The 27467-nt window shown below is 38.6% G+C and overlaps 1 protein-coding gene across 2 annotated transcripts in view; it reads left to right on the forward strand.

Annotated features, from left to right (window-relative positions):
* The window catches only part of FCHSD2 (FCH and double SH3 domains 2), a 278607-nt gene that overhangs the window by 173177 nt on the left and 77963 nt on the right, over positions 1-27467 (forward strand). For both annotated transcript variants that reach the window (XM_066250498.1, XM_066250500.1), the window contains exon 9: positions 25879-26001. In XM_066250498.1, the coding sequence (XP_066106595.1) occupies positions 25879-26001 (123 nt within the window). The remainder of the gene's footprint in view (positions 1-25878; positions 26002-27467) is intronic.

The following is a 27467-nucleotide window of genomic DNA, read 5'->3' on the forward strand; positions in this document are numbered from 1 at the left end:
ACCACTGAGCCAACCTGCCAGGGCCTCAATACTTTTTTAGAATTCACATAAGTTACATATTCATAATCAATATGTAATATTATTGTGTACATATATGTCGTATCATACCTGTTTTGCAACTTAATATTTTTAATAAATACATTGTTTTTTTAAACTTACCCAAATATAGGTATATATAACTCTAATTTATTAGAGCTGTATTGTATGCCACTTCATAAACTGCAGTCAATTTATGTATTCTGCTATTGAAAGACATTGAGTCATTTCTAATATTTCCCTATTAAAAAATTCTCCTTTGAATATTTTTGTGACTCTTCAGCTTCATTAAGTACTGCCAAAGTGATAATATGAATGTATACTCTCTCCAGAAGTATATAGATGTTTTGATTTTCCTACATCTTCCTCAATACATTATATTAGCAAACATTTTAAGTTTTTTCAACTGATGGGCACTAAATGATATTTTCTATTGGCATTTTCCTAATCCTTAGTGAAATTGAGTGTTTTTGTCATTCCTGTTTCTTCTGCTATGAATTGCTTATTCATATTCTTCTTTCATTTTTCTATTGGGTTATGTTCTTGTTGATTTGTAGCAATTCTTTTTTTTTTTGGATACTAATTCTGTTTTATGTTACAAATATTAACAGAAGTTGAAAGTTTTTATGTACTCAAAACTGTCATTCAAAAGACAGTTTTATTATTACCATTTTTTATACCCTTACCTAGAAATCATATGGATATTTATCCTGATTTTTATATAAATGTATTAAGGTTTTATTTTATAAATGTAAGTCTTTAATTCTTTTGTAATTTACTTGTATGTATAGTTTAATTAGTGATTCCATTTTTTCCCTTTTCAGATAACCACTTGTCTCAATACTATTTATTGAAAACTCTTGATTTGAACTGACCTCTCTTGCAAACCAATTTTCTTATATGTGCAAAAGTATTTCTGGGTTTTGTTTCTGTTTCATTTGTCTCTTGTCTATCCCTGTCCAATATTGTACAATCCTTCAAAATTATGTTCATTTGTAATGGTTTTTCACTCTTACCATGAGAATCAGCTTGTTATCCTGTATGTATTTTAATTGGGATTACATTGACTTTATAGATTATTGTATTTGTTTCCTAGGGGTGCCATAACAAATTGTCATAAACAACCGAAAATTTTTTTTTAAATGAGAGGAAGGGGAGCCTCCCGCATGCACCCTGACCGGAATCCACCAGGCAGCTCCTATCTAGAGCTGATGCTCTGCCCATCTGGAGCTATGCTGGCAACTGAGCTATTTTTAGTGCTTGAGGTAGAGACTCAACAGAGCTATTCTCAGCACCCCAGGCCAATGCACTCGAACCAATTGAGCCATGGCTGTGAGGGGAAGAGAGAAAAAGAGAGAAAAGGGGGGAAAAACAGATGGTCACCTTTCCTGTATGCCCTGACTGGGTATTGAACCCAGGACTTCCATATGCTGGGTCAGCGCTCTACTGCTGAGTCAACTGGCCAAGGCCCAGAAATTTATTCCTTAAAACTTCTGAAAGCCAGAAGTCTGAATTCAAGGTATCAACAGGTTTAGTTTCTCCTGGAGACTCTGAGGAGAATCCATTTTATACCTTTACTAGCTTCTATTGGATGCTGGAAATCCTTAATAGTGGTTCCTTGGCTTATAGACTGACATTAGAGCTGTTTCCATTTTTTTCTTCATGTCACCTTTTTCCTCTTCTCTTAAAAAAGGGCAGGTCATTGAATTTAGGGCTCATTCAGGCAATACAGGATGGTCTCATCTCAAGAATCTTAATTATATCTGTAGAAACCCTTTTCCAAATAAGGTCACATTCACAGGTTTCAGAGATTAAGACAGGGGTCGGGAACCTATGGCTCGCGAGCCAGATGTGGCTCTTTTGATGGCTGCATCTGGCTCGCAGACAAATCTCTTAATAAAAAAAAGAATAACGTTAAAAATATAAACCATTCTCATGTATTACAATCCATTCATTTCCTACTGCTCATGTTCATGGTTGCGGGTGGCTGGAGCCAATCACAGCTGTCCTCCGGGATAACACCAAATTCTTATTGGATAATGCATAATATACACGGGTCATTGTGAGGTCAGAAAGTAAACTTCCTTCCTTTTAATCAAGTAGTCAGCTAGCTAATTGCAGAAACCCTTTTGACGAAGAAGATGGCTAAAAGAAAAAAAGATGAGGAGTATCATACTTTTCAGCAGGAATGAACAGAGAAATTCACCTTTGTGGAGAGAACAAGTTCTGTAGTTTGTCTAATATGCAATGATAAAATTGCATCGATGAAACAGTCAAATATAAAGCGGCACTTTGACACATGCCATACTACATTTGCATCGAAATATCCGGTGGTATACAGCAGGAAGAAAGCATGTCAAGAGCTACTGTACAGGCCCTGGCCGGTTGGCTCAGCGGTAGAGCATCGGCCTGGCATGCGAGGGACCCAGGTTCGATTCCCGGTCAGGGCACATAGGAGAAGCGCCCATTTGCTTCTCCAACCCCCCCCTCCTTCCTCTCTGTCTCTCTTTTCCCCTCCCGCAGCCGAGGCTCCATTGGAGCAAAGATGGCCCGGGCGCTGGGGATGGCTCCTTGGCCTCTGCCCCAGGCGCTAGAGTGGCTCTGGTCACGGCAGAGCGACGCCCCGGAGGGGCAGAGCATCGCCCCTGGTGGGCATGCCGGGTGGATCCCGGTCGGGCGCATGCGGGAGTCTGTCTGACTGTCTCTCCCCGTTTCCAGCTTCGGAAAAATACAAAAAAAAAAAAAAAAAAAAAGCTACTGTACAGAGTGCAAACTAGTCAACAGCAACTCCATGTTTGGACCCAACAAGGTGACTGGGATTCGGCTAGCTTTGCTGGTGCTTTAGCAATTGTGAGAAACAGAAAGCCATTCAAGATAGGAAGTATGCCAAAACATTCATGTTTGATGTTGCCAGTGAACTTTTTGACGACTTTTCGAATAAAGACAAGAAAATCAAACGAATAAAAGACATGCCTCTGTCAGCAAGAACTGTTCACGATCGTACCATCGTGATGGCAAATCAAATTGAGGCAACACAAGTGAAGGACATAAATGCAGCACCATTCTTTTCTCTCGCTTTGGATGAGTCAACAGACACAAGCCATTTATCCCAGTTCAGAGTGATTACAAGGTATGTTGTCGGTGACAAACTATGTGAGGAAAGTCTTGCTGTTTTGCCTATGAAAGAGACAACAAGAGGGGAGGATTTATTCAAGTCTTTCACTGAGTTCGCTAAAGAAAAATCTACCAATGGATAAACTTATTTTCGTGTGTACTGATGGTGCTCCGTGCATGATGGGGAAAAACAGGATTCTTAGTGCTTCTTCGTGAACATGAAAAGAGACCCATCCTAAGTTTTCACTGCATCCTATATCAGGAGATGCTTTGTGCTCAGATGTGTGGTGAGCAGCTTGGTGAGGTGATGTCACTGGTCATTCAGGTAGTCAACTTTATTGTTGCTGGAGCTTTAAATGATCACCAGTTTAAAACACTGCTGGATGAAGTTGGGAATAATTATTCTGGTCTGCTTCTGCACAGCAATGTGCGTTGGTTGTCAAGAGGGAAGGTGCTCAGCCGTTTCGCGGCTTGTCTGAGCAAAATCCGGACTTTTCTTGAAATGAAAAACGTTGAGCATCCTGAGTTAGCTAACACTGAGTGGCTCCTGAAGTTCTACTATCTCGTGGACATGACTGACCATCTGAACTAACTCAATGTGAAAATGCAAGGCATTGGAAATACAGTCTTATCCCTTCAACAAGCAGTGTTTACATTTGAAAACAAGCTGGAACTCTTCATCGCCAACATTGAAACAGGTCATTTATTACACTTGGAAAAACTGAGAGAGTTTAAAGATGCATGCACAGAAAGTGACCCTGCTCAACATCTTGATCTCCAGCAGCTAGCGGGCTTCACATCTAATCTCCTGCAGTCATTCAAAGCACGCTTTGGAGAATTTCGTGAGCGCACTCATCTTTTTAAGTTCATCACCCATCCATGCGAGTGTTCAGTGGACAGCGCCGACCTGAGTTACATCCCCGGTGTCTCCGTCAGAGATTTTGAGCTACAAACTGCTGACCTGAAGGCCTCAGACATGTGGGTGAATAAGTTCAAGTCACTGAATGAAGATTTGGAAAGACTTGCACAACAGCAAGCAGAGTTGGCAAGCAAACACAAGTGGGGAGAAATGAAAAAACTTCAACCTGTGAACCAGCTGAATGCAGTTGTCAAAACTTGGAACGCGCTTCCTGTCACATACCACACACTGCAGCGTGTGAGTATTGCTGTAATGACCATGCTAGGCTCTACGTATGCATGTGAGCAGTCTCTCACATCTAAAGAGCATTAAGACCAACCTACAATCACGTTTAACAGATGGAAGTCTCAACGCCTGCATGAAGCTTAACCTCACCACATTATCAACCAGACTACAAAGCCATCAGCAAAACTCTGCAGCACCAGAAGTCACATTAATGGTAAGAAGTACTTTATTCATCATTGGTAGGCAACAGCATAACAATGTTATTAAAAAGAATTCAGAGACTTATTGTACTTTAAAAGTGTTGGTCTTACATAAAATGCACACATTTACTTGTATTTAGTGTTAAACATATTGTATGGCTCTCACGGAATTACATTTTAAAATATGTGGTGTTCATGGCTCTCTCAGCCAAAAAGGTTCCTGACCCCTGGGTTAAGACATGGACATGTCTTTTTAGGAGTCACTATTTAATCCACTGCACTGATCAAGGCAGAAAAAAAGAGAAGACTTAAATTACTAATATCAGCTTGACCAGGTGGTGGCGCAGTGGATAGAGCGTCGGACTGAGATGCGGAGGACCCAGGTTCGAGATCCCGAGGTCGCCAGCTTGAGTGAGGGCTCATCTGGTTTGAGCAAACTCTCCAGTTTGGACCCAGGATCGCTGGCTTGAGCAGGGAGTTACTCGGTCTGCTGTGGCCCCACAGTCAGGGCACATATGAGAGGGCAGTTGATGAACAACTAAGGTGTTGCAATGAAAAACTAATGACTGATGCTTCTCATCGCTCTCTGTTCCTGTCTGCCTGTCCCTATCTGTCCCTCTCTCTGACTCTCTGTCTCTGTAAAAAAAAAACAAAAAAAAACAAAAAAAAAAACCACACAAAAAACAGACAAAAAAAATTACTAATATCAGGAATGAGGCCTTGGCTGGTTGCCTCAGTGGATATTGTCGGCCCAGCATGTGGCTGTCCCGGGTATGATCTCTGGTCAGGCACACATGAGAAGTGACTCTCCATTTCTCTTTCCCTCCCTCTCCCCCTTCTGTAACCTCTTCTTCTCTTGCAGCCAGTGGGACTAACTAACAGTGGCTTGTTAGCCCCAGATGCTGGGGGTAGTTCTGTTGATTCAAGTATGAACCTCAGACAGAGGTTGCCAAGTGGATCTCGGGTGGGGAGCATGTTGAGTTTATCTCACTATTTCCCTTCCTCTCACTTAAAAAAATATATATCAGCAATGAAAGTGCAATACTACTACCAACCTTACAGAAATCAAAAGGATTATAAGAGAATACTATAAATAGTATACCAACAAATTAGATAACCTAAATAAAATGAACAAATCCCTAAAAATACTAAGTCAGAACTGACCAAAGAAGAATAGAAAATTGAATAGTCTTATAATAAGATTGAGTCAGTAATCAAAAAACTACCAGCGTAAAGATGTGCAAGACTAGATGGATTCATGGGTGAATTCTCCCTCACACTTGAAAAACTAACATCAGTCCTTCTCAAACTCTTCCAAAGAAAGAGAATAAGATGGAACATTTCCAAATTCATTTTGTGAGGTGGTTATTACCTGATACCAAAGCTAGACAAAAACATCAAAAGAAAAGAAAACTACAGATCAGAATTATTCCTGTATATAAATTCTCAACAAATTAATAGCAAATTGAATCCAGTAACATTATAAAAGGATTTTATACCATAAGCAAGTGAAATTTAATCCCAGGAATTCAAAGGTGGTTCAGCATATGAAAATGAATACAGTATAATATGCCACTTTAATAGAATGAAGGGAAAAAACATGATCTCAATTGATGCAGAAAATGCATTTGATGAAATGCAACACGCTGTGTTGATTTTAAAAAGAAAACAGTCAATAAACTAGGAATAGCAGTAATGTCCTCAACCTATTAAAAGATATCTATGATAAACCCATAGTTAATATACGTAATGTTGAAAGACTGAAAGTTTTCACCTTCAAGTCAGTAACAAGACAAGAATATCCACTCTGACCTCCTCTATTCAACATTATACTGGAGGTTCTTCCATCTGGGATAGTTAAGCAAGAAAAAGAAATAAAAGCCATTCAGATAAGAAAAGAAGAAGTAAAACTATCTGTATTTTCAGATGACATGATCTTATAAATAGAAAATCTTAGAATCCACAAAAATATTAAGAACTAACAAATGAAGTCAACAAGTTGCAGGATATGAGATCAACACAAAAAATCAGGTGTGCTCACATAGTAATGAACAATCTGAAAATAAAATTAAGAAAATTCTATTTATAATAGCATCAAAAATATGAAAATACTTAGGAATGAGTATAACTTAGAAGGTGCAAGATTTGTACACTGGAAACTATACAACATTGTTGAAAAATATTAAAGAAGATCTAAATAAGTGGGAAGACAGCTCATGTTCATGAGTGGAAAGACTTACTATTGTTAAGATGACTTCATAAGTTAGTCTACAGGTTTAATGCACTCTCTCTCAAATTTCCAACTTCATTTTATTTAGAAATGGAGAAGCTGATTATAAAATTATGTAGTATTGTAAGAGCCCTTGAATAGTCAAAACAATCCTGAAAAACAAGAACAAAGTTATAGGACTCACTTCCAGATTTTGGAATTTACTGTAAGGCCACAGGAATCCAAAACAGTGTTATCCTAACACATAAGGATAAACATCTAGATCAATGCAATGCAATTGAAGAGTCCAGAAATAAGCTCATATATATCTAGTGACTTGTTTTTCTACAAGGGGTACAGTAGTTTTTTCAAGAAATGGTACTCAGACAACTGGATATACACATGCAGCAAGAAGTGTACCTTACTGCCTGACCAGGCAGTGGCGCAGTGGATAGAGCATTGGACTGGGATGCAGAGGACCCAGGTTTGAGACCTTGAGGTCGCCAGCTTGGACCCAAGGTCGGTGGCTCGAGCAAGGGGTTATTCGGTATGCTGAAGGCCCATAGTCAAGGCACATATGAGAAAGTAATCAATGAGCAGCTAAGGTGTCACAACAAAAAACTGATGATTGATGCTTCTCATCTCTCTCCGTTCCTGTCTGTCTGTCCCTGTCTATCCCTCTCTGACTCTCTCTCTGTCCCAGTAAAAAAAAAAAAAAAAGAAGTGTACCTTAGCTCTCACCGTATATAAAAATGATCTCAAAATGGATCAAAGACTTAAATATAAATATAAGAGCTAAAGCTATAAAACTCTTAGAAGAAAACATAGGAACAAATCTTCATGGCCTTCAATTTGGCAATGGATTCTTAGATGGGGCACCAAAAACATGAGCAGCAAAAAGAAAAATAGCTAAATTAGACTTCATCAAAATGAAAATGTGCATCAAAAGGCTCTATAGGGAAAATGAAAAGACAATCCATAGAATTTGGGGAAATATATCTGATAAGATTCTAGTAGGCCCTGGCCGGTTGGCTCAGCTGTAGAGCGTCAGCCTGGCATGCGGGGGACCCAGGTTCGATTCCCAGCCAGGGCACACAGGAGAAGCGCCCATTTGCTTCTCCACCCCCCTCCTCCTTCCTCTCTGTCTCTCTCTTCCCCTCCTGCAGCCAAGGCTCCATTGGAGCAAAGATGGCCCGGGCGCTGGGGATGGCTCCTTGGCCTCTGCCCCAGGCGCTAGAGTGGCTCTGGTCGCGGCAGAGCGACGCCCCAGAGGGGCAGAGCATCGCCCCCTGGTGGGCAGAGCATCACCCCTGGTGGGCGTGCCGGGTGGATCCCTGTCGGGCGCATGCGGGAGTCTGTCTGTCTCTCCCCGTTTCCAGCTTCAGAAAAATACCAAAAAAAAAAAAAAAAAAAAAGATTCTAGTATGCACAATATATAATTAACTCTTGCAACTAAACAAGACAAGCAGCTAAATTAGAAGAATGAGCAAAGGACTTGAATAGACATTTCTTCAGAGATAGTACAAATGTAAAAAGCACATGAAAATATGCTCACCATCATTAGTCATTAGGGAAATGCTAATAAAAACCACAGTGAGATACTACTTCACACCCGCTAAGATGACTATAATAAAAATAAAATTAATAGCATAACATTTTTTAATTATTTTAATACTGATTTTATTGATTTTTAGAGCCAATCTAAAGGGAAAAAGAGGAACATCAATCTGTTGCTGTATGTGCCTTGACCGGGGATCAAACTGGCAACCTCTGCACTTCAGGATGATATTTTAACCAACTGAGCTATCAAGCCAGGGCAGCATAGCATTCTATAGCATGTTTGTAGTACAGCCAATACCTCTTTTCTCTAAATTTAAAAAAGATGTACGTTCTGTTTGATTACCAAAGTACCAAAAGAAAATTTTTAGTGTACAGAGAAACCCAAAGATAAAATTAAAATAACTCCAACTTCACTATGCAGCAGCAGACCATTCTTACTGTCATTTTGGCATATCCTTCTCATCTTTTTTCTGCATATACGGGGTGGCAAAAGTAGGTTTGCAGTTCATATGGAAAATAATGCAATAATTAATAATAATACAAGGATAAACACAATTCAAAATTGGTATTATTTTGTTTACATACTTTCTTTTTTACATAAAATACATTGTGAATTATTTCTGCCTTTAAATATTACTTGACAATGTGATTTTAATGACCACATAATATTTGATTATATTAATATGCCAGTAATTCTCTTCTCTTTTTCCTGCTTTTATAATTTTGTAGTAAAGATTCTTGTATACAAAGCTTTGTACATCTCCTTGATAACTTTCTTACGATACCGTTTAAAGAATTCATCTCCCAGTCAAAATCAAAGATTTCTTAGTACTTTCCATGTAGATTCATTACCTTCTAGAAAGGTTATATCAAACTATACTTCTAAAAGCAGTGTTTGAAAGTACCTGTTTCCTGGCACCCTTAATCAAAAATGTGTTTTATAATTAAATAAATGTGAGTAATAATTTGGATGAATGTATAATTGTTTAACATTTTAATTTTTTTGTTTACTAATAAGTTCAACATTTCACTTTGTGCTATTTATACAACTCTTCTGGTCAGTTAGTTACAAGTTAAAGAAAAAGTATGGGTCATTAAAAGAATAAGACAGTTGCCTGACCAGGCAGTGGTGCAGTGGATGGAGCATCGGACTAGGACATGGAGGACCCAGGTTCAAGACCCCGAGGTCGCCAGCTTGAGCACAGGCTTATCTGGTTTGAGCAAAGCTCATCAGCTTGAGCCCAAGGTCACTGGCTTGAGCAAGGGGTCACTCAGTCTGCTCTGTTCCTCTGGTCAAGGCACATCTGAGAAAGCAATCAATGAACAACTAAGGTGCTGCAATGAGGAGTTGATGCTTCTCATCTCTCTCCCTTCCTCTCTGTCCCTATCTGTTCCTCTATCTCTGTATCTGTAACAATAATAAAATAAAAGACGGTTAATGCTGAAGATAGTAATGATATATTAATAGAAGTTGGAGCCTATATTTTATACCAAGCATACTAACATCCAATGTAATTTATTAACTATTTACATCCTCTTAGATATTATTTTAGACTTGGGGGATACAGCACTGTTAGCAAACATTTTTATTTCAGGCCATTCATGCATTCATAATTTAACAAAATATTTACTGGGTGCCTTCTATGTACCATTTACTGAAGAAACAATAGTAAGCAAGATCCACATGGCCTCTGTCCCCTAAGGGAAAATAAAAATACTATAGAAAAATAGCCTTATTCATTCATTAACTATTTATCACTTGCCACACACTGTACTAATCTCATTACAAATATTTTCTTTAATAGTAAAATGACATTTAGAAACTGCATTTTGGAGACGCCTGTGTCTGATTAAACCTGTTCACATCAATTAAAATACTAACATGCTTTATAAAAGGTCTTTCAGATTGAAAGTGTGGTCATTTGTGATGAGCATAGAATGTGAACACGTTCAGACAAAGCCTCATTCCATCTAAATGTTCTGAGACTTTCAGTCTTTGAAATCTTGATAGTGATTAGTTTAAAAGGCTAAGGATGCTGACAAAGCTAATTCCCGCTTAGGACTAAAATTTATCTGTCCTGCTTCTATGAAATTAGAGCTAAGAATCATCTGTGTTAGGCCTAAATGCCTTTTCATTTGGCTTTGTTTTCACTTTCTACATAGAGGCTATAGGGCTGTCACACAAAACACTAGGGCCTCTTGCCAGGAGACTGAATAAGCGGTGCACAGATGGTGTTGAAGAAGCTTCTGGAAATTTACTACTTGCTTACTGAAAGAGTCACCCAGAATCTTATAGATTTCCTAGAAGCCAGGAAGTTTTCTTTAAAAGATTAAACTCTAACAGAAACTGGCATGTTTTTACCAAACAATCAGTTTTTAAAAATAAACCCTTATAACTCCTTATAGAAAATTAAAATTGTAATTGTAGGTGCCATTAAACTTTGGAATAAGAAACTAAAAACTTAATTTTTGTCTTATAGTTTTAAATGCAGTACTTAATTAAAAAGGTACAATCTATTATGACTACATATCTTACTAAGTAGGGGGGAAAATGCTTAGTTTTAACTGTTTTAGAAGGGGAATTATTGTCATTGCTGTTGAGAAATGAATCCTGTTTTTCTTGACCTTCCTTTCTTTCTGAATGCCCTCAGCTAATTTTTTTTTCTGTGATTCATATACTGCTGAGCACAGCAGAGGTTGCTGGAATTGACTTCAGAATGGCCATGTGAGCTATTATAATAAGAAAAGCTAAATTCTTTCTTCACAGACTCCATGCTTGACAGCTTTGATATTCTGAATATCTGTATGCCCAAAAAAGTACAATTTAGCTAGTGGATTAAAATTTGAAAATGTCTTGTTTTATATGTTTAGCTTAGAGGCCATTCTTATTAAGTGTAAAGAACAGAACTGTGACTCTTAGTTTACTATATTTTCTAAAAACTATTTATAAATATAATTTTAAATTTGCCTTAAAATGCAACTCAGTCCTGGCTGGTTGGCTCAGTGGATAGAGCATCAGCCCAGTGTGCAGAAGTCCTGGATTCAATCCCCAATCAGGGCACAGATGAGAAGCGACCATCTGCTCTTCTTCCTCTCCCTCTCCCCCTTCTCTCTCTCTCCTCTCATAGCCAGTGGCTGGACTGGTTCGAGCATCAGCCCCAGGTGCTGAGGATAGCTCAGTTGATTTGATCATAGACCCCAGACAGGGGTTGCCAAGTGGATCCTGGTCAGGACTCATGTGGGAATCTGTCTTTTTATCTCCCCTCCTCTCACTTAAAAACTTAAAAAAAAATTTAAATAATATGCAACTCAAAAGCCATTTAAAACCATACTACTGGATTTCCCCATGTATAAAATACACCTTTTTTCGAAAAATTTGGGGTCTATAAACTGGGTGCATCTTATACAGTGGTTGTAGATTTTTTTTACTTGCATTTCCCATAGATGGAACTGAGGACGAAGCAATATATATGAAGACTGATTCATCATCAGACACAGATGAGGACAAGCTAATGGATGGGAGTTTTGACAGTGATGAGGAGTTATATGAATTTTATGATGAATAAAACTTGAGTTCAATAATTTTATGTAATACCTTTTTTTTTCAAATTTTGGGCCCCAAAATTAATGTGCATCTTATACATGAGAACATCTTATACATGGGGAAATACGGTAATTGGTTTATTAGGAAAACAAGAATAATCAAAATTATAAATTAAAGTTAGGAAGGCTTTGATAAATACTGATTTCAGTAGTTAAGAACTGAACCAAAATTGTAACTAGTGTAATCCTTAAGGACTTTCAAATGCACTCTCAAGGCATCATACCCTCCAGAAAATCTTCCTTAAACTTCCACATTTGTCTGGGTGCCTCTCCTATAGCACCCGTATAATTAAAACCCTCATACTATGTGCTTGTCTCCAATACTTGGCCAAATTCTTCATGGTTAAGTACTCAAATACACACATATAAACAGAGATTTAACCCTTAGCCTAATTCTTGGCAGAATTGGTTTTCAAATATTTTATTTAATTGGACTATTGAATAATTTATTATGTTCATCACAGGTTTCTTTTGTCATAGTATTCCAAATCACATATAAAATTCAGGTGCAGAGAAAATTAGCTGTCACATGTGAGTATACCATGTCTAGAATTGTTCTTATAAAAGGCTGTCTTGGGGCTGTAAAGGCCCAGACCATGTTTAGTTCAACTACCAATTTTAGTTTAGAAGAGAGCAATGGAAACGTCAGGCCATTTTCTTTCCATTACCATGTGTCCAGGAAATGTGTATTAACACTTCCTTAAAATTTCAATGTAACAAACTTTAATATTGCCAACATCAGGGATATTACTTCCTGAACTAAGACAAAGGCTTTACATTCTTTGTGCTAAATACTCTCTGGTACATAGATACTTTAATGTAAAAAATGCACACCAAAAAACTGGTATTTAAATTAAAAAAATGTTAACATTAAATTTGTGCGACTTTGGGGAAGTTTAACTGCTTTATAGGCTTTTTGTTAATATTTTTTTGATGAGTTATAGGTATGACGCGAGAATCAGTTGATACTGTGAATAAGCAGAACCTGGTTTCTGATATATGCTTAGTAAATAGTAACTAAAACCATTTCCCTATTTTCAAGGCAAAAACTAGTCTTATTCTTTTTGTGACTCTCCTTTGATGTTTCTCCCTTTAGTTCTTTCACTGTTAGTTTTAAAATATTGGCTGTATGATACTGATCACATTTCCACTTTAAGTTGTTAGAGATAGTTTAGCAAATAAAAATAAGTAACTACAAAAAATAAATAACACAGCCAGAAGATGAATATGGGGAAATTCTAGGCCTAAATTGGAATGCTCAACATTTTTCTGTTTGCAGCAATTCTATTTACTGTCTGACATGTATGTTTTTATGGTTTATATATGCAAAAATCTGAACTTACATTGTAGTTTTTCCCAGAAGCCTTGAGGGTTCTTCCAATAGGCCTTTTGACCCTCCAGTTATTCTGCTTCCAGCCATGCAACTGTGCCCATATTATTACTACCTATTGGTCACAGGACCACAGCTAAGAAAGAGCCCCTCTTTGCTATTGAGATGATACAGTTGGTGAGCAGAACTTTACTATTTAATTAAGCAGCTGGCACACCCTTCTAAACAGTCCTGTGGTAGATTAAAAAACTGGGACAATGATGAAACTTTACCTTGAGTAATTTAGAACTCTCTTTTTCATGGGCAAAAATTACTATGGGATCTTAGATAATTTTGATTAAAATATTATTTAAATATGTACAAACAAGGCCTTGGCCAGTTGGCTCAGTGGTAGAGTGTCGGCCTGGTGTGCAGGAGTCCCGGGTTCAATTCCTGGCCAGGGCACACAGGAGAAGCACCCATCTGCTTCGCCACCCCTCCCCCTCTCCTTCATCTCTGTCTCTCTCTTCCCCTCCCGCAGCCAAGGCTCCATTGGAGCAAAGTTGGCCCGGGCGCTGAGGATGGCTCTATGGCAGCGATTCTCAACCTGTGGGTCGCAACCCCAGTGGGGGTCGAACGACCAAAACACAGGGGTCGCCTAAAGCCATCGCGACCCCTGTGTTTTGGTCGTTCAACCCCCACCGGGGTCACGACCCACAGGTTGAGAACTGCTGCTCTATGGCCTCCGCCTCAGGTGCTAGAATGGCTCTGGTTGCAACAGAGCAGTGCCCCAGATGGGTGGAGCATTGCCCCCTGGTGGGCATGCTGGGTGGATCCCGGTCGGGCGCATGCGGGAGTCTGTCTGACTGCCTCCCGGTTTCTTTCTTTATTTTTTTTTAAATTATTATTTATTTATTTATTTATTTATTCATTTTAGAGAAGAGAGAGAGAGAGAGAGAGAGAGAGAAGGGGGGAGGAGCAGGAAGCATCAACTCCCATATGTGCCTTGACCAGGCAAGCCCAGGGTTTTGAACCGGCAATCTCAGCATTCCAGGTTGACGCTTGATCTACTGCGCCACCAGAGGTCAGGCTGCCTCCCGGTTTCCAACTTCAGAAAAATACAAAAAAAGTACAAACAAGACTAGGTAAAAATATATGCTTAAAGGTTTTATGCAAATATGAAACCAAAACAGAATTATCATTTAAATACAAAGAAATCTATAAAATCAATAAAATTTAAATTGACAAAATGAATTAAATATAATAGTTGATAATGATTAGTTGATCCTAAATTGCTACTTGAAATGTTAATGTATGATGTTGTCTCTAGGCTGTAGATTTCTCAGTGACTATTCTAACGCATACGTATGACTCTTCTCACCACCACGTTTTTGCTTTGTTAGTATAGTATTCTCTGATGTCATTTGATCTCCATGTGTTGCAACTATGTCATTTGCGTTTTAAGTTCGAGATCATTCTAAGTTGAAGATGTATTCTCATTTACTATTGGAGTAAAACTACTTGGCATATTGATTATAAACACAAGCATAGACATAGGGATCCCTTGGCAATACTCCAATAAAAAGTGATCATTCATATAATCATGGATTTAATCAAATTATTTTAAAATTATATCTTAAAATAAAAACAAAAAATTAAATTTCCACAGAGAATTTATGGACTACAAAGACTGTGGTTATACTCAGCTTCCACTTTAAGAAAACTATTCTAATTATTTTTACCTATACACTGTGTGTGGAGGGAACAAAAGAGTTTGCTGCTGCAAAGATTGGGACAGGAAGCAAAAGAGATTTCTTAAGCAATTTAATCAAGCCTATAGATCTTAACCTGAGTTTCTTTAAGTATTCTATTACAAGTTCACCTAGGAAGTCAGTCACCTTATCACATAATTTTACTAGAGTTTATTAGTTATGTTAATTCTAGTGGGTTTGTTAGAAATGAAAATTAATGTTTAACAGTAGGGTGAGATAGAAAATAATGGCTGAGGAACTAAAATAAAGTCACATATATTTTAAAAGTAGTAAAATTAATGCACATTAAAGTGTTCAAGTATTTGTGGAGTCAGTAAAGCTCCTTGCAAAATTCTGGAATTTCCTGAAACACAGAGATAAAACATGGTCACTAAGTAAACAACAGCAACAACAACAGTTCCTGGGGAAATAGAGGAATCTTATTTCCAGAATTGCCACATTGTGTTCTTTTAAATTTCTAGTTCTTAACAGAAAAGTAGACATGCAAAGAAACACAAAAGTTTAGCCCATACAACAGGAATAAAAGGAGTCAATTGAAACTGACCCCAAGGAAGCCCATACATTAGACTTACCAGACAAAGATTTTAAATCACGAAAATGTCGAAAGGTCTAAAGGAAACCATGTCCAAAGAGTTAAAGGAAAGTATGAAAACAATGTCTCACCAAAGAGAGAATGTCAACAAAAAGGTAGGAATTATAAAATAAAGCAACCAAGTAGAAAGTGTGGAGTTCAAAAGTACAATAATGGAAATAAAAATACATTAGAGAAGTTCAGCAGTGAACTGGCGAAAGAAAGAATCGTGATGTGTTTTAATTTTACTTTATACCAATTGACAAATTAAGCTATGTGATATTTACAGTGATGCATATATAGCCCAGTACATGATTGATCTCCTTGAATTTATAAAATCTTCTTTCTCTGTGCATCTTCATTAAGTGCAGCCTGGGGTCTTCTCAGAAAGGTAAACAAATGCATGCAGGAAATAACTGTTTTCTTCATTAAAAAGGGAGGACTACAAACTTTCATGATTTAATTTTAAGATTATCATTATCCTCCTGTTAGTATTCTTGACTTTTACCAAATACTACTTTAGAATACCCATTGCCCTCAGAAAAGGGAGAGTTTGCATTTCTAGGCTGCATTAAGGAAAACTCAAGAGATTTTGAGTAACTCTGTGAGTATAGAATTCAGGATCTAAATAAGGAGGCCACTGTTTAAAGTTCTCCCTTGAGGGGAAATTGCATCAAATGCTGAGACATATGAGACATTTTCTTCCTCCTAACTCCTAATTCATCATAATTTTCCTCTTCAAAGGAGTTCCAAGAAATTTATACTTTCCTGTAAAATAAATATGTAGTTAGTGGAACATCCTGGAATTCTAAGTTTCTGAATTGGTCTTTAGGATATCCCCCCCCCTTTTTTTTACTATTTTTATTTTAGAGATCAAGTTGATCAAATGAATAAAGAGGACAGAGATAATATGTAAGGAAATGTGTGGTTTCTAGGTAACTGAAAATAGCATGGCTACTTAAAGGCATTCACGTGCAGTTTTTTTTTTTTTCAAAAACACTGCTAGGCCCTGGCCGGTTGGCTCAGCGGTAGAGCATCGGCCTAGCGTGCGGAGGACCCGGGTTCGATTCCCGGCCAGGGCACACAGGAGAAGCGCCCATTTGCTTCTCCACCCCTCCGCCGCGCTTTCCTCTCTGTCTCTCTCTTCCCCTCCCGCAGCCGAGGCTCCATTGGAGCAAAGATGGCCCGGGCGCTGGGGATGGCTCTGTGGCCTCTGCCCCAGGCGCTAGAGTGGCTCTGGTCGCAACATGGCGACACCCAGGATGGGCAGAGCATCGCCCCCTGGTGGGCAGAGCGTCGCCCCAGGTGGGCGTGCCGGGTGGATCCCGGTCGGGCGCATGCAGGAGTCTGTCTGACTGTCTCTCCCTGTTTCCAGCTTCAGAAAAATGAAAAAAAAAAAAACAAAACACTGCTAGACCATTAAAGCATATTGCTGATTAAAGGCCCTGTGGTTTCTGAATTTAGATATTACAGACTTCTTCTAGCAGTTTCTATCAAGTAATGAAAAAAAGTTTGACTATGTTTTAAATGCACATTTGGATGAGTTGCCTGCCAATTTTTTTCATAGTGGGGACCATCAAGGAGCTCATATAGCCAGATTAACTCATGTTTGTATAACCTTTGAAAGAGTGCTTCTCCTGACATTCTGAGCATATTATGTGAATTCTAGTGTATTATTGATTATGAAATCTATGGCTCTTCATACATTGAAGTTTGTGCGTATCTGCTCACTTGAAATTGAATCAACAAGTATTCTTAGAGAACATTCTGTGCCTTGCTCAAATAAATGCTGAACAGGGCTCAGATGCATCTTCTTCATGCATTTCCTTGTTAAACCATGATAGTTGTGACACTTTTGTAATTCTACATAAGTTTTAAGTAGTTCTTACTTTACTTTAAATTTATAAGAAATCATGTAGCTTTTGTTTTGAGCTTGTGATTCAGCTTTGAAATAATTGTCTACTTTAAGCTTTTAGATTTTTTTAATTGAAGAGAACCAGTAAAAATAAGGTAAATATTGGACTATTATTTATTGCAACTATATATAATATATAGTTATATATTATAAAAAACTATATTTTTATGTATATGAATCAAAGCTTTTTCTTATCATGCAGCCAAAAGAAATACTTTAGATAGTAGAGCTCGTATAAGCTACAATTATCATTCAAAAACTTCAGTAAAGAGTCTCTCAATTGCAAATAACAAAGACATAATTCAAAGCAGCTTGAGCAAAATGGGAACCTGCTGGCTTAGGTAAACAAATCACAGAAAGGCCAGGTATCGTGCTTGCTCAGGAACCTCCCAACCTAGAGATGCTCCCTGTCCCCTTCCTCTGACCCCATTCCTGGCTTCACTCTGCCAAATTTCTTATCACTGCTTTTCTTGTAAGTTGGTTTTAGTCTTTACTGCTACAGATAGGTTTTCTCTACCTGATGGAAAGAATAGCCATGTGGTAGGAAGAATAGACCATTTTGGACTCATCTTTCATCTGCCATCCCAGGGATGGCCTGATGTAGGTCAAGTGCGCGCCTCTGCCAAGTAACATTGTTCTGCTTTGCATACCAGCATGGCCTTCATGTTCACCACTATGGAAGAGAGTGGGATCTGCTGGTAGAAAGAGAGAGAAAGTGCCCCAGCACATATATGTGTTATGTCTTGGGATTCCACATCAAAAAATATCACTACTAAAAATAATTGAAGCTACTGCCTTCAACACTTTTTGTGAGAATGACTTCTCTAGCTTGTGTAAAACTTTGCCAATATTATATAACATCAGGAGGCTTACTTTTCAGTCATGGGACTCAAAATGCGAACTTGTTCATGTTTTTTCAAACGTGAATTCTGATTGGTATATTATTTATTTATTTATTAAACAGAACAGGTATTTATTCAGCACTACCAGTATGTCATACCCTGTACTCGGCACAAAAGACCCAATGGTAATTTGGGTGATGGGAATGCAGCATAATCAAATGTCAAAATAACCTAGAGATGTTTTCTCTGAACATATGTACCCTGATTTATCAATGTCACCCCATTAAAATTAATTTTTTTTAAAAAAGACCCAATGGTAAACACACAGACATGATTCCTCTCTTCATGCAACTTAACAAACCAAAGAAAGAGACAAAACAGGTACCACCACTGCAAGATTATGTGCTGTGATTAGGAGTTTTGCAGCAAAATGAAGAGAGATGTCCAGAATAGGTCATGATTAAGTGAAGATCTTAAGGGTAAGGGTTAGCTAGACCAAGAAGAAGAATGTAGAGAATAGTCAAGAAAGAGGAAAAGCCAGTGTGAAAACTCAGAGGCAAAAGTAATATTGCAGGGACAAAAAGATGTGCATTATAAAGAAAGTGTGATGAGAAGAAAAATGGGAACAATAAGGGAAGAACTGAAGAGGTAAGCCAAGCCCAGATCATGAAGTCATGAGGATTATTTTATTTTTACTTAAATGTTATGGGTAGCCAGTAAACATTGTTGAGCAGTCAAGTAAAATATTAATTTAGAAACATCTCCCTAGCCTCATAATGGACATGATTAGCAAGAGGAATAGGATGCAGGGCAACAGGAGCTGGCTGCAATTTATCCAGATGAAACAGTATGGTAAGAGGGCAGTCACTGCAGAGATTAGCAAGAGGGGTTGGGTTTGATCAATATTTAAGTATTAGAATCTAGATTTAGTAATTAAGCAGATGTCAGAGGAAAGGCAGAAGGGAAAGTAAACCTTTAGTCCCAAGTGTTTGACGTAGGCAGGTGAGTAGAGCATTACACACTGAGCTAGGGACACACACAAAAAAGAGCAGTTGGAGCCTGACCAGGTGGTAGTGCAGTGGATAGAGCATCAGCCTGGGATACTGAAGACCCAGGTTCAAGGCCACAGGGTTGTTGTTGTTGGCTTTAGCATGGGATCATAGACATGACCTCATGGTAACTGGCTTGAGTCCAAGTCCCGCTGGCTTGAGCAGGGGGTCACTGACTCGGCTGAAGCCCCACAGTCAAGGCACATATGACAAAGTAATCAATGAACAACTAAAGTGATGCAACTACAAGTTGATGCTTCTCATCTCTCCCTTCCTGTCTGTCTGTCCCTATCTCTCCCTCTCTTAAAAATCAGTTGGAGAAGAGAAGGGTACAGTTTAAGAGATAGTTTAATATACTGGTGAAAAGTCAGAGAAGGGTAAGGTAAGACAAATGCTTGATTTTTTAATTCACTCTGGTGCCTTTCCTTATATAAGTTGGAGGACTGCTTTTGTAGCTCCCACTCTTTCAGTTCAGTTCACTTCAGTAATCATTGACTGCAGATTTCTCTGCTAAGGTGAGGGTTAAAGGGAAGAAGCAAGTGCTGTCTGCTGTCTAGGAACTAATAGTCTGTTAGAAAAATCAGATGTATATAAATGGTTCCAGTATGCAGTTTAGTAACATCCTCCTAGCTGCAGTATGGAAATGGGTTGGCAGGAGGGACAGCAGGAGATTGCTGCAGTAATACAGATGAGACAGGTACCAAGAAACTGTGGCAGACAGTGATAAGTGCCATAGTATAATACAGTAGAGTTTGTAAAAAGCATTTTCAAGCTCTCACCTTTGATTCCCAGTATTTCATTCTGTTTTGGAGGACTACTTCTTTCATAATTATTGGCTTTTTACACAAAGTCCATATAAATATTTATGCAACTAATCACAAACCATGTTGAGATAGTACTACCCAGAATTGCTTTGAACTTCATCTCTAGTCATCACACTGGTTCAAACAATTACATTTAACTTGAGGCAGGGGGCTGGAGCCAACCACAGGATAATCATCCACTTGCTGTGCTTTGATCCAACAGTTTCTTAATTTTTATACCTTCTGCACTTTGTACACACTAGCAATAATCCAAGTAGGCCAGAAAGGCTCCAGCTATCTTATTCTTAGATAAGAAAAATTGTCACATGTTCAGGTTAATGAATACTGCAACCTTGCAAATGTGATAATTAAAATTCAGGGAATTCTAGGTGTTGAACAGATTGACAGAGGCCCTGGCTAGTTGGTTGGCTCAGCGGTAGAGCATTGGACCAGCATGTGGATGTCCCAGGTTTGATTCCCAGTCAAGGCACACAGGAGAAGCTACCATCTGCTTCTCCACCCCTCCCCCTTTTCCTTCTCTCTCCCTGTTTCTCTCTTCTCCTCCCATAGCTATGGGTCAGTTGGAGCAAGTTGGCCCCGGGTGCTGAGGATGGCTCCATGGCCTTGCCTCAGACACTAAAATAGCTTGGTTGCCAAGCAGCAGCCCAAGATGAGCATAGCATTGCCCCATAGGGGGCTTGCCAGATGGATCCCAGTTGGGGCGCATACAGGAGTCTGTCTCTCTGCCTCCCTGCTTCTCACTTAAGGGGTGGGTGGGGGCGAAGAATAGGATGACAGAAATACTTTAAGATTAATTTGTCTGTTGAAAAGGCTTCCAATCACTTGGCCCACCTCCCACCTAATGAAGTTTCATTAAGCCCTACTTGGGTTGCTGAAGCCAAGGGAAGCCTTTACTGGTATATGATGACTAATGGTACATTTTCTGTTAACTGAAATGTGGTAGGTGTAGCTTGCCTATAATTCAGAGCATATTTGTTTTGCTACATTAAACTCTAGCATAAAACATTCATTTAGTCTATAAATATATTTGAGCATCTGCTATCTGCTAGGCACTGTGCCTAAGACTCAATTCATGACTTACAACACTACCCACACATTATACAGAAGGTTGTGAGAATTGATTGAGTCCATTTTGGATAGCATTTGGAACATAGTAAGCCATAAATCAACGTTAGTTGCGTGTCTTAGCCACCATTATTACTATTTGAATGAGAGAGAAGAGGAGGAAAGACATTCCAGGTCAAGAGTAACTTAGCTGGAGACAAAAAAGTGAATGTCCTTGTCCAGAATGGCTCAGTGTGGTTGGGATGTAGAGCACAGTGCAGACAACGATGATGAGAGATGGTGCTAATAAATAGTTTGGGACTAGTTTTTAAAGAACCACAGATACCAAATAAAGAATCTTGGCTTTTCCAAATATATAGTAGGATTTACTGAAAAATAAATTTTCGTGCCTCACTTTTTTTTCCTAATCTGATATTCAGGTTTTCTTTTTAATTTTTATGGAAAATTTTCAACACACACTTTGGTAAAAACAGTTGTATAAAGACCCCCATGTACTCTTTACTATGCTTTAACAATTACCAATATATGGCCAATCCAGTAAAGATTTTTAATCGAGCCTGAGACCAGGTGGTAGCACAGTGGATAGTGTCAACCTGTGATGCTGAGGTGCCAGGTTTGAGACCCTGAGGTGGCTGGCTCAGCTGGAGCCCCCCAGTCAAGGCACGTATGAGAAGCAATCATTGAACAACTGAAGTGTCACAACTATGAGTTGATGCTTCTCATCTCTCTCCCTTCCTGTCTGTCTCTCTTTGTATCTCTCTATTTCTCTATCTATATCTCTTTGTCTCTTAAGCTAAAAAAAATAAAGATTTTTAATCAAGGCAAGAAAGGAGACTAACATTGTGTCACTTCCATTACTTTATTTAATCTCACAATATCCTGTGGAGGATGTAGTAGTCCCACTTGCTTAATTACAAATAAACCATCGAAATGATGAAGTAGGTGAAAATTCTGGGAGTCTGACCCACATACAACTTATTTCAGAATTCAAGTTATTCCCATGCTATGTCATGCTGCCTCTATAACTCTGAAGTAGAGCATGATTTTCACTTGAAAACTGATTGATCTGCCTTCCTGCGTAGGATAGTGGATTTCTCTGCCTCCAGCTGCTTACCTTCTTTGGAGTCACCAGGATCTGGGTCTACAGAAACCCTCAACCAAATCAACTAAAATGACTACCTACTCCAGTGGTTCTCAAATTATGGTCTCTATACCAGCAGTAAGTTGTTAGAAAATATAAATTATCAGACGACACCCTCACCCACTGAATCAGAAACTCTAGAAATGGGAGCTCATGATACCTATATTGGCATTTGGTGTGTTTAAATACTGTAGTGGTTTCCTGCAAATACAAGGTTGTGACCATCTACAAGAGCATTTCTAAGGCAAAAACTTAATATCAGAAGTTACATATTTCTCTTTTAGCAAGTTCATGAAAAGCATGTCCTAAGACAAGAAATTTTATTCAGACTTAACACCTGGAGTCTCTGGGGGATAGATATTATTACATAACTACATGGAAAGGAATCTTAAGGAATTTGCACTGCCTGTATTTAAAGTGTTTGATGGAGCCATCTAGTGGTTTGAGCACTATAGAACATGTGTGTAGCTTTATTAATCAAAACTTTGGTGACAGAATTTGTATATTTTTTAAAAATCAGTTTTATAGTAAAAGTTTAATGGAATAACCAAACACACAATATATAAAGAATTTCTTTACTATAAAACCTTCATTGATGATTCTTAGATATGATATCAAAACACAAGTTACAAAATTAAAATGGCTAAGTTAGACTTCATCAAAAGAAAAAACTTTTGCATATCAAAGAACACTATTGAGAAAGTGAAAAGATGGCTTGCTGGGAGACTTTATTAGAAAATTGTATTTCTGATAAGATAGATGTATCCAAATATGTAAATTCAAATTCAAATATATAAAGAATTCTTACAACTCATCAACAAAAAGACCAAACATCCCAATTAAAAAATTAGTAAAGGGCCTGACCAGGCAGTGGTGCAGTAGATAGAGCGTCAGACTAGGACACGGAGGACCCATGTTTGAAACCCCAAGGTCACTGGCTTGAGCAAGGGATCACTCATTCTGCTGTAGCCCCCCCAGTCAAGGCACATATGAGAAAGCAATCAGTGAACAACTAAGATGCCGCAAAAAAGAATGATGCTTCTCATCTCTCTCCCTTCCTGTCTGTCTGTCCCTATCTGTTTCTCTCTCTGTCTCTGTCACCAAAAAAAAAACAAACCACAAAACATGTTTAAAGGGTATGGATAGACATTTCTCCAAAGACTATATACCAAAGGCCAATAAGCACATGGAAAGATTTTCACCATTATTAATTAGAGAAATGCAGACTAAAGCCACAATGAGATACCACTAGGATGGCATGAATAATTAAAAAAAAATAACGTGTTGACAAGGATGTGGAGAAAAGAAAAACTCATGTGAAGTGCTACAGCTATGGTAGAAAACTGTGTGGTAATTTCTGAAATAGAATTATTATAGGACCCAGCAATTTCACTACTAGGGATATATGCAAGAAAATTACAAACAGGTGTTCAGACAAAAACTTGTACACAAATGTTCATAGCAGCATTATCCACAATAGCCAGAAAGTGGTAACAACCCAAATGTCCACCAAACAATGAAGAAATGAATAAATAAAATGCATTGTACCCATACAGTGGAATATTACTCTGCCATTAAAAGAAATGCTAATACATTAATGAACTTTGAAAACTTTATGCTAAGTGACAGGCAGGTATAAAAGGATGTATATTATATTATATGATTCCATTTATAAGAAATGTCCAGAATAGGCAAATCTGTAGAGATAGAAAGATTAGTGGTTGCCCAGATGCTAGGGTAAAGGAAGAATGGGAATGACCACTTAATGGATATGGGGTTTCTTTTTGGGGTGATGCAAATGTCTTGAAATTAGATAGTAGTGATGGTTGGACAACATTGCAAATATACTAAAAAACCACTGAAATTAACTATTTAAAATAGGTTTTTGTTTTGGGGGTTTTTTTGTATTTTTCTGAAGTTGGAAACGGGGAGGTAGTCAGACAGATTCCCGCATGCGCCCGACCGGGATCCACCCGGCATGCCCACCAGGGGTGATGCTCTGCCCATCTGGGGCGTCGCTCTGTTGCAACCAGAGCCATTCTAGCGCCTGAGGCAGAGGTCACAGAGCCATCCTCAGCACCCGGGCAAACTTGCTCCAATGGAGCCCTGGCTGCGGGAGGGGAAGAGAGAGACAGAGAGGAAGGAGAGGGGGAGAGGTGGAGAAGCAGATCGGTGCTTCTCCTGTGTGCCCTGGCTGGGAATCGAACCCGGGACTCCTGCACGCCAGGCTGACACTCTACCACTGAGCCAACTGGCCAGGGCTAAAATAGTTTTAAATGGTGACTTTTATTGGTATGTAGATTTTACCTCAGTTTTTAAGAAAACTTCTACTGACTGGTAAGACTCCAGAACCTTTTTGATTATTGATATGTTTTCCCCATAGTTGTTGCTCATATGTACGTATTCTATTCCCTTTTTTAACCTAAAATTATTTTATAGATATTTTTCCATCTAGACACTTTCCACAGTTTTTATTGTTATGGCAGTATATGTATCATAGCTTAATAATTTCTCACATTTGGTGGTTTTTCTCTCTTTTTTTCCAGTTTTATGCTTAAACAAATAAAAATGTTTAAAACTCTTTTTAGACATTAATGATGTTTAGTCACATTTCTTTTTTTTTTCCTTTTTACTATTTCCATTGTATTTTTTCTCTGACTGCTCTATAGTAAAACTATGCTTATTTATAATCCTACCAATAATGGATGAGGGAAAATGGAGGAGACTAATGTTCACTGAGTATCTACTCACTTCCAGGCACTGTGCCTAGATCCTTTTACATCCATTATTTCCTTTAACTGCCACACCTGTTCCCACTAAGGTGACAACTGAAGTTGACACAGCTAATAGCCGATGAGCAAAGGTCAGAACCACAACATTTTGTCTCCAGGTTTTGTCCTCTTCCCACAGATTTACCAATATTGGATTTTACCTTTTTCAGTTCCTACATATTAGAGAGATTTAGCGTTTTCCCAAATGATTGTTTATTGTTATATTTACTCTTAGTAATCTATATCTGTTGTTAATTTACTATTAATAGATTTTATATTTGTTTGGGGTTTTTTTTCTGAATCTGGAAACGAGGAGGCAGTCAGACAGACTCCTGAATGCGCCTGACCGGGATCCACCAGGCACACCCACCAGGGGGCAATGCTGTGCCCATCTGGGGCGTCGCTCTGTTGCAACCAGAGCCATTCTAGCACCTGAGGCAGAGGCCATGGAGCCATCCTCAGCGCCCAGGCCAACTTTGCTCCAATGGAGCCTTGGCTGTGGGAGGGGAAGAGCGAGACAGAGAGGAAGGAGAGGGGGAGGGGTGGAGAAACAGATGGTCACTTCTCCTGTGTGCCCTGGCCAGGAATCGAACCTGGGACTCCTGCACGCCAGGCTGACACTCTACCACTGAGCCAACCAGCCAGGGCCTACTATTAATAGATTTTAAACTGAACTTACCCTATAGACAGTAGGCATTATATGTCAAAGCTTTACCATAATTTGTTTTGTTTTTGTTTATTCCTCTTTCACAGGCTCTTGATGGAAATGTGTATGATCACCTGAAGGATTATTTAATAGCCTTCAGCCGGACTGAGCTAGAAACATGTCAAGCTGTGCAGAACACATTCCAGTTTTTATTAGAAACCTCTAGCAAGGTAAGCTATCATTAGTGCAATCTGTGATATTGTCCATTTTAAGATCTAAAATATTTTTTTTATTTTTATTTTTTTTAGCAAGAGAGACAGAGAGAGGGACGGATAGGGATAGACAGGAAAGGAGAAAGAGTAGAAGCATCAGTTCTTCATTGTGGCACCTTAGTTATTTATAGATTGCTTTCTCATATGTGCCTTGACCCAGGGGCAACAGCAAAGCCAGTGACCCCTTGCTCAAGCCAGCGACCTTGGGTTCAAGCCAGCAACCTTGGGCTTCAAACCAGCGACCTTTGAGCTTAAGCCAGCGACCATAAGGTCACATCTATGATCCCACGCTCAAGCTGGTGAGCCTGCACTCAAGCCGGCAACCTCAGGGTTTCAAACCTGGGTCCTCTGCATCCCACACCGATGCTCTATCCACTGCACCACCACTTGGTTAGGCATGAATCTAAAATATTTTTATATACAAACTAAATGGAGGTACCAGTGACAAAAAACACTTTACAGGACAAGTTTCCTGGGAACAGTATTCCTTGTAACAATTAGACGGCATTGTGTTCTGCTTGAGGAGTTGACACAACGAGTAAGAGGGGAAGTCACAGTGCGGGCTAGCTCATGATGTCATCCATTGCCATGCACAGTGCTTTGGAGAAGAATAGTTTGAAGAGTTTTATCTTCCACTGAAATTTTGAATCCACTCAACTTATTCATATGGGGAAACAAATCATGTGTCAGTCAGCACAAAGAATAATAAAGGGGCACTAAGAAGGACATAGCATTTTATAATTAATGAAGAAATGAATACTATAATATCCTGTTTTTTAAAAAATTAACCTTACCTCTAAATGCTGTTTTTTTATATCATCTTTACTATGATATAGTAATATTTTCAATGTAAAAGTATTAAGATTCATCAACTTTGCTGGCATGTCACATTGTGTACAGAGAAAGTAAATGAATTGCTTTCCTTTAGGATCTGACAGATTAACATTTCTTACAGTAGAGGAACTGTCCTTGGAAGATAAATTGTTCCTGTGATTAGTAAATGTTTCTTTCTGGTAAATTAAGTGGATAGTATATGCCTGCTTACTGAATGCATGTATTTGTAACAATATATTCATTTTATTTATTTTTCCTTAGAAATTAAATTTAATGGGGTGACATTGATCAATAAGAATACATAGGTTTCAGTTAATTTTTTTTTTTTTTTTTTTTTTTTTTACAGAGAGAGAGTCAGAGGGATAGAGACAGACAGGAACAAGAGAGATGAGAAGCATCAATTATTAGTTTTTCATTGCACGTTGCAACACCTTAGTTGTTCATTGATTGCTTTCTCATATGTGCCTTGACCGCAGGTCTTCAGCAGACCGAGTAACCCCTTGCTCAAGCCAGTGACCTTGGGTCCAAGCTGGTGAGCTTTTTGCTCAAACCAGATGAGCCCGCTCTCAAGCTGGTGACCTCAGGGTCTA

This window comes from Saccopteryx bilineata, chromosome 1 (assembly GCF_036850765.1).
Source record: "Saccopteryx bilineata isolate mSacBil1 chromosome 1, mSacBil1_pri_phased_curated, whole genome shotgun sequence".
NCBI classification, from domain to species: Eukaryota; Metazoa; Chordata; class Mammalia; order Chiroptera; family Emballonuridae; genus Saccopteryx; species Saccopteryx bilineata.